This window comes from Somniosus microcephalus, chromosome 17 (genome assembly GCF_052327205.1).
Source record: "Somniosus microcephalus isolate GS21.2 chromosome 17, FLI_Smic_1.0, whole genome shotgun sequence".
Lineage (NCBI taxonomy): Eukaryota > Metazoa > Chordata > Chondrichthyes > Squaliformes > Somniosidae > Somniosus > Somniosus microcephalus.
This window is the reverse complement of record NC_141003.1, coordinates 62,084,176-62,098,093: the sequence shown is the minus strand read 5'-3', so window position 1 is coordinate 62,098,093 and position 13,918 is coordinate 62,084,176. Positions and strand designations below refer to the sequence as shown.

Genomic DNA, 13,918 nt, shown 5'->3' with positions numbered 1-13,918 from the left:
CTGACTCTCTCCCCCCTCCCCTGAGGGTGCTGACTCTCTCCCCCCTCCCCTGAGGGTGCTGACTCTCTCCCCCCTCCCCTGAGGGTGCTGACTCTCTCCCCCTTCCCCTGAAGGTGCTGACTCTCTCCCCCTCCCCTGAAGGTGCTGAATCTCTCCCCCCTCCCCTGAAGGTGCTGACTCTCTCTCCCCCTCCCCTGAGGGTGCTGACTCTCCTCCCCCCTCCCCTGAAGGTGCTGACTCTCTCCCCCTTCCCCTGAAGGTGCTGACTCTCTCCCCCTCCCCTGAAGGTGCTGAATCTCTCCCCCCTCCCCTGAAGGTGCTGACTTTCTCCCCCCTCCCCTAAAGGTGCTGACTCTCTCTCCCCCTCCCCTGAAGGTGCTGACTCTCTCCCCCCTCCCCTGAAGGTGCTGACTCTCTCCCCTCTACCCTGAAGGTGCTGACTCTCTCCCCCTCCCCTGAAGGTGCTGACTCTCTCCCCCCTCCCCTGAAGGTGCTGACTCTCTCCCCCCTCCCCTGAAGGTGCTGACTCTCTCCCCTCTACCCTGAAGGTGCTGACTCTCTCCCCTCTCCCCTGAAGGTGCTGACTCTCTCCCCCTTCCCCTGAAGGTGCTGACTCTCTCCCCCCTCCCCTGAAGGTGCTGAATCTCTCCCCCCTCCCCTGAAGGTGCTGACTCTCTCCCCCCTCCCCTGAAGGTGCTGACTCTCTCCCCCTCCCCTGAAGGTGCTGACTCTCTCCCCCTTCCCCTGAAGGTGCTGACTCTCTCCCCCCTCCCCTGAAGGTGCTGAATCTCTCCCCCCTCCCCTGAAGGTGCTGACTCTCTCCCCCCTCCCCTGAAGGTGCTGACTCTCTCCCCCTTCCCCTGAAGGTGCTGACTCTCCTCCCCTGAAGGTGCTGACTCTCTCCCACCTCCCCTGAAGGTGCTGACTCCCCCTCCCCTGAAGTTGCTGATTCTCCTCCCCCCTCCCCTGAAGGTACTGACTCTCTCCCCCTCCCCTGAAGGTGCTGACTCTCTCCCCCCCTCCCCCGAAGGTGCTGACTCTCTCCCCCCCCCCGAAGGTGCTGACTCTCTCCCCCCCTCCCCTGAAGGTGCTGACTCTCTCCCCCTCCCCTGAAGTTGCTGACTCTCTTTCACCCCCTCCCCCGAATGTACTGACTCTCTTTCCCCCCCCCCCACCCCCCAAAGGTTCTGATTCCCTCCCCTGTTGCCCTCTCTCCACCAGTGCTGACGGTCTTTTGGGTACAGGTTCCACAGGCACATCGGTCCCCTGGTACTTGTGGTCATTCCCTACATAGTGAGTATCAGCTGACTATTGATGGTGTGAGAATCACAGCTGTGCGGAATCCCATCTCGCCTGATGTATCGCACACACCTCCCAGCAGATTATCACTGGGCAGTACTCAGAGCAGAACCCAGGCTGATTTCCCCCCTCACCACGGAGGGCAGTCGTGGGGCTTCCCACAGTTACCATTACAGAGCACAGATTAAACAGAGTGCTTCCTGCTCCGTGTATCCGAGTCAGGGGCTCACCCAGTCATTACTGACTGTAATTATAGATTGACCGTCTTTGGATCTGTCCCTGTCTCCCTGTACTGAAGTAGTAGACGGGGCAATGTCTATGGATGTAGTTTATATGGACTTCCAGAAGGCATTCGATAAGGTTCCACAAAAGAGACTGTTAGCTAAAATTAAACTTCATAGAATTGAAGGCAAATTATTGATCTGATTAGAAGATTGGTTCGGCGGTAGAAGTCAGAGAGTAGGGATAATGGGTATGTACTCGAATTGGAAGGAAGCGACTTGTGGTGTTCCACAGGGATCTGTGCTGGAGCCTCAACTATTCAATATTTATTAATGACTTATAGCACAATAGAGAGCCATATATCCAAGTTTGCTGATGACTCAAAAATTTGGAATAGTAAGTAGCGTAGGTGGGAGCATAAAATTACAAAGAGACATTGATAGATTCAGTGAGTGGGCAAAACTAGCAGATGGATTTCAATGTAGGTAAGTGTGAGGTCATCCATTTTGGACCAAAAAAGGATCGATCTGAGTATGTTTTAAATGTCAAAAAGCTAGGAATGGTAGAGATCTAAAGAGATTTAGGGGTCCATGTACACTGATCACTAAAATGTAATGGTCAGGCACAAAATAATCAAAAATGCTAATGGAATGTTAGCCTTTATAACTAGAGTGCTAGAATATAGAGGGGAGGAAGTTCTGCTACAGCTATACAAAGCCCTGGTTAGACCACATCTGGAGTACTGTGAATAGTTCTGGGCACCGCACCTTCGAAAGGATATATAGGCCTTGGATGGAGTGCAGAGCAGATTCACCAGAATGATACCAGGGCTCCAAGGGTTAGATTATGAGGATAGTTTACATAAACTAGGCTTGAATTCCATGGGATATAGAAGGTTAAGGGGTCATTTGATTGAGGTTTTTTGGATTTTGAAAGGAATTGATGGAGAAAAAATGTTTCCTCAGGTGGGGGAATCTAGGACAAGGGGACCTAACCTTAAAATCAAAGCCAGATCGTTCAGCAGAGAAGTTAGGAAACACTTCTTCATGTAAATGGTAGTAGAAGTGTGGAACTCTCACAAAAAGATGATAGCTCAGTTAATCATTTTAAATCTGACTCTCTATTCACTCCAGGGTTACTGCTAAACTGAGACTCTCTATTTACTAGTATGATAGCAAAATACTGCAGATGCTGGAAATCCGAAATAACAGCAGAAAATGCTGGAAAAACTCAGCAGGCCAGGCAACATCCGTGGAGAGAGAAATAGAGTCAACGTTTCAGGTCGAAAGCCTTTGTCAAGACTCTCTATTTACTCCAGGGTTACTGCCAGACTGATACTCTTTGTTTACTCTAGGGTTACTGGCAGACAGCAGAGATCTCCCCGAGTGGATTCGTTCGCCGACCATGGCACTGCGACAACCTGCCAGGTAAGGAGAGAACTGTTTGTCCCTTGTACATACATGGCCTAAGGTGTTGGGGTGCGAGGGAGGTGGGGGTCCATGGGAGGAGGAGGGTGCGAGGAGAGGGAGGGAGGGAGTGTGCGTGGGCTATGCGAGAAGGGGGAGGATTGAGACACTGACGAGACCAACAGTCTGGAACTCAGTCATAATAAACCCACCACAGAAAGATAAAAGCTTGCCGTGATTAGAGTTTGTGTGGGCAGCAGCCTGACTCTGACATAAAACATTAACAGCGCAGGTGTGAGCCATGGAATGCTGAGCTCTATTAAAGGCACACAGTTACAAGAGGCACAACTGGACCGGGAGCCCTGAACCCAGCAGGGTGTGACCTGAACCTTTCTCCCAAGTGCTGTCATCCCAAAGCAGCTCTAATTGGGGCTTTGGGTGTGCACGGAGGGAAATCTGATGTCTCCAACTTTTGTTTACATTCGAGTTTCTCTCATCGCCCACGAACTGAAGTGCAGACCAAAGACATTCCCAAGCCTTGAGATCCCTCTACGCTGTCGCATCAAACACTCCCAGGACAGGTACAGCATGGGTTAGATACAGAGTAAAGTTCCCTCTACACTGCCCCATCAAACACTCCCAGGGCAGGTACAGCACAGGTTAGATACAGAGTAAAGCTCCCTCTACATTGTCCCATCACACACTCCCAGGGCAGGTACAGCACGGGTTAGATACAGAGTAAATCTCCCACTATGTCCAATCAAACACTCCCAGGACAGGTACAGCATGGTTTAGATACAGAGTAAAGCTCCCTCTACACTGCCCCATCAAACACTCCCAGGGCAGGTACAACACAGGTCAGATAGAGAGTAAAGCTTCCTCTACACTGTCCCATCAAACACTCCCAGGGCAGGTACAGCACGGGTTAGATACAGAGTAAAGCTCCCTCTACACTGTCCCATCAAACTCTCCCAGGGTAGGTACAGCACGGGTTAGATACAGAGTAAAGCTCCCTCTACACTGCCCCATCAAACACTCCCAGGGCAGGTACAGCACGGGTTAGATACAGTGTAAAGCTCCCTCTACACTGTCCCATCAAACACTCCCAGGGCAGGTACAACACGGGTTAGATACAGAGTAAAGCTCCCTCTACACTGTCCCATTAAACACTCCCAGGGCAGGTACAACACGGGTTAGATACAGAGTAAAGCTCCCTCTACACTGCCCCATCAAACACTCCCAGGGCAGGTACAGCACGGGTTAGATACAGAGTAAAGCTCCCTCTACACTGTCCCATCAAACACTCCCAGGGCAGGTACAGCACGGGTTGAGACAGAGTAATTCTGTCAGTTTGATACTCCATGAGTGGTTGATGTCCGTGTTGATGCAGCCTCTGCCCCGATCCCTGTGAGCAATTCTCTCAATGGGGACAGCCTGCTGGTCTCTGCTACACTTGATAACAATCTTCTGAAAACTCCCACCCTGATTTCTGCTGATCACGACGTAGGATATGTATCAGACCACCCAGCATGGGGAATGTGTGGAGAGCAGTCACACGGCTTGCATTGTTTAGGTTAGCGAGGAATTCCAGACACTCCCATGGGTCCCACTGACAGTGCTGGGCTTGTAGTTACGTGTGGTGCTGCTTCATACCAACAGTGTGTACAATATACTCACCCAACATACTATAGCAGCACGTGCTGGAATTAGTACTCCAGATATACACTGCTGAATAAACAGTGACTCCGTACAGTTACACAGTGAGTGTTCCTAACCCTGAATAAACAGTGACTCCATACAGTTACACAGTGAGTGACCCTTACCCTGAATAAACCGTGACTCCGTACAGTTACACAGTGAGTGACCCTTACCCTGAATAAACAGTGACTCCATACAGTTACACAGAGTGTCCCTAACCCTGAATAAACAGTGACTCCGTACAGTTACACAGTGAGTGTCCCTAACCCTGAATAAACAGTGACTCCATACAGTTACACAGAGTGTCCCTAACCCTGAATAAACAGTGACTCCGTACAGTTACACAGTGAGTGTCCCTAACCCTGAATAAACAGTGACTCCATACAGTTACACAGAGTGTCCCTAACCCTGAATAAACAGTGACTCCGTACAGTTACACAGTGAGTGACCCTTACCCTGAATAAACAGTGACGCCATACAGTTACACAGTGAGTGACCCTTACCCTGAATAAACAGTGACTCCATACAGTTACACAGAGTGTCCCTAACCCTGAATAAACAGTGACTCCGTACAGTTACACAGTGAGTGACCCTTACCCTGAATAAACAGTGACTCCATACAGTTACAGTGAGTGACCCTTACCCTGAATAAACAGTGACTCCATACAGTTACAGTGAGTGACCCTTACCCTGAATAAACAGCGACTCTGTACAGTTTAAGAGTAACCCTTACCATGAATAAAAAGTGACTCCAAACAGTTACACAGTGAGTATCCCTTACACTGAATAAACAGCGACTCTGTACACTTCTCCTGCTGAACCAGTGTGCAGGGCTGTTCGTGCTGTGTGCTGTTAAATGTTCGGGTCTGTTAACTGGATTTTTATCCATCAGAATGAATGTAATTTGCTGTCTCTTTCCCAGATTCCTTACCTTTGCCGTATTCCTTGGCCGAGGAGCGTTATTCCGATTCAGATGAAGGATTCCAGTTCGATGAGGATGTCTCCCTACACCCAGTGTCCTTGTCTAACATCAGTCAGTACCAGCAGCAACAGCCAAGTGATGCTGAGACTTCCCTGCTGACCCACAATCTACCACACAGAAGCCCAGAGCAACGCTTGGACAGGCTGGAGGAGATGGTGACCTCACTCAGCACAATGCTGGACATGGTTAAAGTTCAGGTAGGTTAAGGCCGAGACTGAGAAAGGGACTAGACACCAACATCCAAACACGGACTCTCTCTGGGATACAGTTCCACAGACACTGACTCTCACTGGGGTACAGTTCCACAGGCAATGACTCTCACTGGGGTACAGTTCCACAGACACTGACTCTCACTGGGGTACAGTTCCACAGGCAATGACTCTCACTGGGGTACAGTTCCACAGGCACTGACTCTCACTGGGGTACAGTTCCACAGACACTGACTCTCTCTGGGATACAGTTCCATAGACACTGACTCTCACTGGGGTAGAGTTCCACAGGCACTGGCTCTCTCTGGGGTACAGTTCCACAGGCACTGACTCTCACTGGGATACAGTTCCACAGGCACTGGCTCTCTCTGGGATACAGTTCCATAGACGCTGACTCTCACTGTGGTACAGTTCCACAGACACTGACACTCACTGGGGTACAGTTCCACAGACACTGACTCTCACTGGGACACAGTTCCACAGACACTGACTCTCACTGGGGTACAGTTCCACAGGCACTGGCTCTCTCTGGGATACAGTTCCACAGGCACTGACTCTCACTGGGATACAGTTCCACAGACACTGACTCTCTCTGGGATACAGTTCCATAGACGCTGACTCTCACTGTGGTACAGTTCCACAGACACTGACACTCACTGGGGTACAGTTCCACAGACACTGACTCTCACTGGGACACAGTTCCACAGACACTGACTCTCACTGGGACACAGTTCCACAGGCACTGACTCTCACTGGGGTACAGTTCCACAGACACTGACTCTCACTGGGGTACTGTTCCACAGACACTGACTCTCACTGGGACACAGTTCCACAGACACTGACTCTCACTGGGACACAGTTCCACAGACACTGACTCTCACTGGGGAACAGTTCCACAGACACTGACTCTCACTGGGGAACAGTTCCACAGACACTGAGTCTCACTGGGGTAGAGTTCCACAGACACTGACTCTCACTGGGATACAGTTCCACAGGCACTGACTCTCACTGGGGTACAGTTCCACAGACACTGACTCTCACTGTGGTACAGTTCCACAGACACTGACACTCACTGGGGTACAGTTCCACAGACACTGACTCTCACTGGGATACAGTTCCACAGACACTGACTCTCACTGGGACACAGTTCCACAGACACTGACTCTCACTGGGACACAGTTCCACAGACACTGACTCTCACTGGGACACTGTTCCACAGACACTGACTCTCACTGGGGCACAGTTCCACAGACACTGACTCTCACTGGGGTACTGTTCCACAGGCACTGACTCTCACTGGGGTACAGTTCCACAGGCACTGACTCTCACTGGGATACAGTTCCACAGGCACTTACTCTTACTGGGATACAGTTCCACAGACACTGACTCTCACTGGGGTACAGTTCCACAGACACTGATTCTCACTGGTGTACAGTTCCACAGACACTGACTCTCACTGGGGTACAGTTCCACAGACACTGACTCTCACTGGGATACAGTTCCACAGGCACTTACTCTTACTGGGATACAGTTCCACAGACACTGACTCTCACTGGGGTACAGTTCCACAGACACTGACTCTCACTGGGGTACAGTTCCACAGACACTGACTCTCACTGGGGTACAGTTCCACAGACACTGACTCTCACTGGGGTACAGTTCCATAGACGCTGACTCTCACTGTGGTACAGTTCCACAGACACTGACACTCACTGGGGTACAGTTCCACAGACACTGACTCTCACTGGGACACAGTTCCACAGACACTGACTCTCACTGGGACACAGTTCCACAGGCACTGACTCTCACTGGGGTACAGTTCCACAGACACTGACTCTCACTGGGGTACTGTTCCACAGACACTGACTCTCACTGGGACACAGTTCCACAGACACTGACTCTCACTGGGACACAGTTCCACAGACACTGACTCTCACTGGGGAACAGTTCCACAGACACTGACTCTCACTGGGGAACAGTTCCACAGACACTGAGTCTCACTGGGGTAGAGTTCCACAGACACTGACTCTCACTGGGATACAGTTCCACAGGCACTGACTCTCACTGGGGTACAGTTCCACAGACACTGACTCTCACTGTGGTACAGTTCCACAGACACTGACACTCACTGGGGTACAGTTCCACAGACACTGACTCTCACTGGGATACAGTTCCACAGACACTGACTCTCACTGGGACACAGTTCCACAGACACTGACTCTCACTGGGACACAGTTCCACAGACACTGACTCTCACTGGGACACAGTTCCACAGACACTGACTCTCACTGGGGCACAGTTCCACAGACACTGACTCTCACTGGGGTACTGTTCCACAGGCACTGACTCTCACTGGGGTACAGTTCCACAGGCACTGACTCTCACTGGGATACAGTTCTACAGGCACTTACTCTTACTGGGATACAGTTCCACAGACACTGACTCTCACTGGGGTACAGTTCCACAGACACTGATTCTCACTGGTGTACAGTTCCACAGACACTGACTCTCACTGGGGTACAGTTCCACAGACACTGACTCTCACTGGGATACAGTTCCACAGGCACTTACTCTTACTGGGATACAGTTCCACAGACACTGACTCTCACTGGGGTACAGTTCCACAGACACTGACTCTCACTGGGGTACAGTTCCACAGACACTGACTCTCACTGGGGTACAGTTCCACAGACACTGACTCTCACTGGGGTACAGTTCCACAGACACTGACTCTCACTGGGGTACAGTTCCACAGACACTGACTCTCACTGGGGTACAGTTCCACAGACACTGACTCTCACTGGGGTACAGTTCCACAGACACTGACTCTCACTGGGGTACAGTTTCACAGACACTGACTCTCACTGGGGTACAGTTCCACAGACACTGACTCTCACTGGGGTTCAGTTCCACAGACACTGAGGGCAGGATTTTCATTGGGCCGTGGAGGCGGGATTGGAGGCGTGCGGGTGGTTAAAATTGCAAAAACTGGCGGGCGGGCCCTACCCCGCCTCCATTCAAAAATTTGTGTTTGATGGTCCCGTCTCTGTCCCGCCTCCAAGAGGTGGGATAGGCCTTTAAGGCCCTTAACAAGCACTAAATTGCCTCTATAATGCCATTTTGAATGGCCCTTGCAATTTTAACCCTTTTCCCATGTGAAACACGCCTGGTGGGAAACACGATGGTGAAACCTGGCGGCGCACAATTGGATTGCTGACTATCAGCTGCAGGTCAACCATTAAAGAGGAGATTTGATCAGCCATCATTTGCAGGTGGCAGGACTTTGTAGTCTCAGGTTTGGGGTAACTTTTAGAAGGCATAAGCACAGCTGTAGAAGTTTGGACCCTAACACCCATCTCCAGTGTGACCTCCTGGGAAACCCCTCTCGCCACCTTCACTGAGCGCTTCCTCAACTGAGGCATCTAGCAGAAGCATGGGAGCCATTTATTTCCTTCCCTTCTGGATATTAGATGAGGCCGAACAACAGCAACAACAGCAGCAGCCCCAACAGCAGCAGCAACAACAGGAGCGCCAGGCTGCTACTCACCCACCTGAAGATGCACAGGCCAGAAGGGGCCAGCGCTTGGAAGCCCGTCGGCGCAGGAGATACCCCCCAAACAGGGTCTACAGACACAGGGTCAGCTATCTCAACATGTCTGAGCAGCAGTGCCAAAGGCGGCTCTGACTTTCGCGAGAGGTAGTGGGTGACATCTGCGCAATGCTACAACAAAACCTGCAGGCCAGAGGACCAGGTGAACAACCCTTACCAGTGGCCGTCAAAGTCACCACCGCACTCAACTTTTTTGCCTCCGGCTCATTCCAGGGATCAGCAGCAGACATCAGCGGCATCTCCCAGGCGGCCGCACACACTTGCATCACGCAGGTAACCGATGCCCTCTTTGCCCTCGTGCACAATCACATCCATTTTACCAAGGATCGAGCAAGTGTCATGGCACGTGCGGTTGGATTAGCTCATCGGGCAGGCTTTCCAAGGGTGCAGGGCGTCGTTGACTGTACACATGTGGCCCTTAGGGCACCCCATCGCAATCCAGGTATTTTTGTCAACCGCAAGGGCTTCCACTCCCTTAACGTTCAGCTGGTGTGTGACCACAAGAAGGAAATTTTGCATGTTTGTGCCAAGTACCCTGGCAGTTGCCATGACTCGTTTATACTGCGCCAGTCTAGTGTGCCTCTGCTATTCAGTCCGCCAGACCAACTTAACGGATGGCTACTTGGAGACAAGGGCTATCCCCTGAGGGCATGGCTAATGACGCCATTGAGGAGACCAGCAAACGAAGCTGAGGAGCGCTACAACTCCAGCCACATTTCCACCAGATCCATTATCGAGCAAACCATCGGCTTGCTGAAGATGCGCTTCAGATGCCTGGATAGATCAGGTGGAGCCCTGCAGTACTGAGCAGCCAGGGTCTCCAGAATCGTCGTGGTTTGCTGTGCACTTCACAACATGGCACAGCGTCGTGGCTTGCAGATTCCTGAGGACCAAGTGGCTCCTCACATATCCTCCTCAGAGGAGGAGGAGGAGGAGAGCGAAGACGAACATCCTGCAGAGGCCCATCAACCAGTGGCAGCAGTACACAAGAACATAGCTGCTCGGGATGCAAGGAACGCACGCATCTTGGCCAGATTTGCTTAGCCTAGCCACTCGAGCACGTTTGCCTCGCATCTTCTTACCTGAGCATCGACAATGGCTACGAACCAGCTGATTCCTAGCAATTTGACCACCATACTGACAATTGCAAGTAATCCTAAGCCCTCAATGTGGAAGTCCCATTTGCGAAATGACACACGCCACAACTACAGCAGTAGCCATCAGATTTTTTATGTACATGATACATATGATGGCTTTTACACATAAAACATCAACTTTCACCCAAGTGACTACCCTTGTGACTATTTGTGCAGTATCTTTCTCTTACGCATGCTCCTACGTGGTGCTTCCCCTGTGGCTTCAGCAGATGTGGAGGCCCCTTGCTCACTTTCTTGCTGCTCCTGTCTCGACACCTTTGGCGGGCGTCCTCTGGAGCGGCGAACCTGTGAGGGTTCATCAACAGTCTGCTGCTCCTGCGGCTGTGCAGGGGTTGAGACGCCGATCTCAGTTGGGTGTGGACTCTGGTGAGGCTCTGACCGAGGGCTCTGCAGTGGCATGGAAGTGTGAACGCTTGGAGAGGAGCCCCCACTTCCTTGATGTCTGCCACCAACTTCCCTCTCATGGGTCAGGTCTCCCTCATCGCTTGCAAGTGACTTGAGAGCACCTTGCTGCACATCAGTGGGGCTATGGGGACCCGTATCTGCACTGGCAATCCTACTCAGAGGGACTGCCATGAAGGTCTGGTTTCTCTGTTCAATAGCTGCCCATCGCTCCTCCAGAGATGTTAGTCTATTCTGAACACTCACCATGTTTTCAACACTCTGGCGACTTAGCTCCTCCATGGCCATAGCCATCATCTCGTCTACTGTAGCCATCCTTTCCACGGAGGTTGCCATCTTTTACGTGGTGATGCGTTGATGCGCCAATGACTCCACAAAGGCTCTGCTCATGTCCGCGATGGACTCCTCCATTCGCTCCACACTCGCAGCGACGCTGGAGACAAAACCTGCCAGAGACTCCTGCATCTCTTCCTGGAGTGCCACCACCGCTGATACTGTGGATGGACCCAGAGGCAGAGGGTCGACATGCAGCTGAGCCGCGCTGGCAGAGCCCTGCGCCCTCCGACTAGGACTCTCCACTGCTGTCCCTGTCTCCACAATCTGCTGATGCTCACTTGTGAGCTGTGATACACCAGGTGACAACACCACACTATGTCCCGAAGGTCCCACCGAGGTGTGAGTGTCTGCGCTGGTGCTGGGTGCGCTGAATTTTGCTGACGCTTCGCCCTCAGAGGTTGCAGCTTCCTCTGAGGAGTCTTGAGGCTCAGGCTGTTCCTCCTGGCTAGTGGGGACGGGGGCTGTCGATGGTCCTGTGGGGGAGTAAAGGAAAGAGTTAGAGATGTGATGCCAAGGTTACATGCACATTGCATATTGCAGATGTTCATTAGTCCATCTGTTAGAGCTTCTGAAACATTATCAGCGACTCATGCAATGTCAATGAGAGAGATGGAAAACTATTCTGTCACCAGCTTGCTGTGATGCACCTGTCTGTCCGTCCCCCACATGCGCGTCGTCCTCCAGTACTACGATCTCCAGGACTGCCTCCTGCCAGGGGGTGAGCTGGGCTAATGATGGTGGGCCTCCTCCTGTCCTGGCTCTTTCCCTTTTATTGTGAGCTCTCTTTTCCTGCAATGAGGGAGACAAGTGGAGGTTGAGTGAGAATGAAGGAGTGAGTGTAGAGAATCCATAGCATAGATGCTTAGAAGGAGACAAAGATGGAGTGAGGTGGCAAGACCAAGGGCCCTCCCTGTGTGTTGTCAGTTGTTTTCACAGCATCAGAGTGATAGGGAGTGTGAGGGCTGCATAGTCAAATAGTTAGGTGAATGTGACCATAGAGAGAGAGGGAATGGGTAAGGGTGCATGGATGTCAGTGTCAAGTGAGATGTGGAGGAAGAGATTGCTAAAGCTGAGTGCTGGTGAGGAACGGCAATAGGGATCAGATTGAGAGTGATGGGAAATTCATACTCATTTTTCCAGTGCGCTGAAGGTCATGAAATCTCTTCCTGCACTGTATCCAGGTTCAGCGGGTAGCCGACAAGGAGTTGACCTCCTCTGCCACTTGCAGCCGCGCAGCCTTTGTCTGCTGGGGAGGCTTCTTCCTCCCTGATGAAGGGAAGAGCACCTCCTTGTGAGCTCTTGTTCCCTCCACTAAAGCCTGCAGGGCAACGTCGTCGAATCAGGTTGCAGACCTCGGTCTTTCCGTGGCCATTCTGCCTCCAGCTCAGTGTATTAGCAAATGCCAAAAGGTTGGCAGTCTGCAGAAGAAGCAAAGCTTGTAGCAGACCTTAAATGCAGCAGCAATGATGACATCATCGGAGGCGACTTTCAGACTGGAGAAACTCATTTGCCACGGGTTCCCACACACTGGAACTCAATTGGGCAATTTAGTTAAAATTGCATCAATCTCCCACATTGAATTAGATTCGTGTGGATAACACGAAATGCGGTTTACACGACACCAACACGCACCTGAATGAAAATCCAGCCCTGACTCTCACTGGGGTAGAGTTCCAAAGAACTGGGGGAGAAATTCGGTTGTTAGCGCCACCGATTAACACCTAAAGAGGCCGAGAAGTGGGGCGCTAGCCAATTTCCGGGCGGGCGCAAGGCGCCTAGCGCCTCGCCCCATATTGAGCATGCATTTAGCACCGGCGCTAAATCTTACCGCCCGCTCACGGGCGCAGGCTGATTATGACGTCATTTGAGTGTGCAACGCCTTTTGGGCACCCTGGACCGGAAATTCAGTGGTGCCCCCCTCCGTAGCGCCTGGCGCTAATAGTGACAGCTTACCTGGACCTTACCAAGTCGCTCTCGGGCTGGAGGAGCGTTATTTAAAGGGGACTGGTGTGGTTTAAAAGCGGCAGCCATTTTTGGAGCACAACTTCCTCGAGAGCTACAAAGAGTTGCTGAGCTGCACACTGAGAGCCATTTGACCACTGAGCCAGCGCAGGCAGACGATCTTCAGCCTTCTGACCATCACCTTGCTGTTGGTGAGCCTTGACAATGGGGAACCTTCCTGTGGGCACTTATTATGGGGGCTGCATTGGAGGGGAACGTCCTGCTGCTGAATCATCTGGAAAGGGCACTGAGACGTTGGGAGAGGGGGGCGGGCATGGCCAGACGGAGGAGGGCCAACAGACGTCGCCACAGAAGACCTTACGCTGGCAGAGTTTTACGACAGCAGTTTTCCTACATGATCATGCCGGAGGAGCAGTGTGTCAGAAGGCTGCGATTTAGAAAGGAGGTGGTGACTGAGCTGTGCCAGCTGCTTCAGCCAGATCTGCAGCCTCAGATAAGGTGCAGGACATCTCTGTCGGTGGCTGAGAAGATGCCTGCTGGCCTGAACTTCTACGCGAGCGGTTCTTCTCAGGCTGCGCGTCAGAGGCTGATCAGAAGTAGCTTCTAGGCCCCTCTCACGGAATGCTTGCTGCCAT

General features: G+C 51.9%; 1 protein-coding gene across 2 annotated transcripts in view; it reads left to right on the top strand.

The window, feature by feature from the left end:
• Positions 1-13,918, top strand: part of kcp (kielin cysteine rich BMP regulator) — a 209,490-nt gene that overhangs the window by 34,281 nt on the left and 161,291 nt on the right. For both annotated transcript variants that reach the window (XM_086010530.1, XM_086010531.1), the window contains exons 3-4: positions 2,876-2,948; positions 5,548-5,804. In XM_086010530.1, the coding sequence (XP_085866656.1) occupies positions 2,876-2,948; positions 5,548-5,804 (330 nt within the window). The remainder of the gene's footprint in view (positions 1-2,875; positions 2,949-5,547; positions 5,805-13,918) is intronic.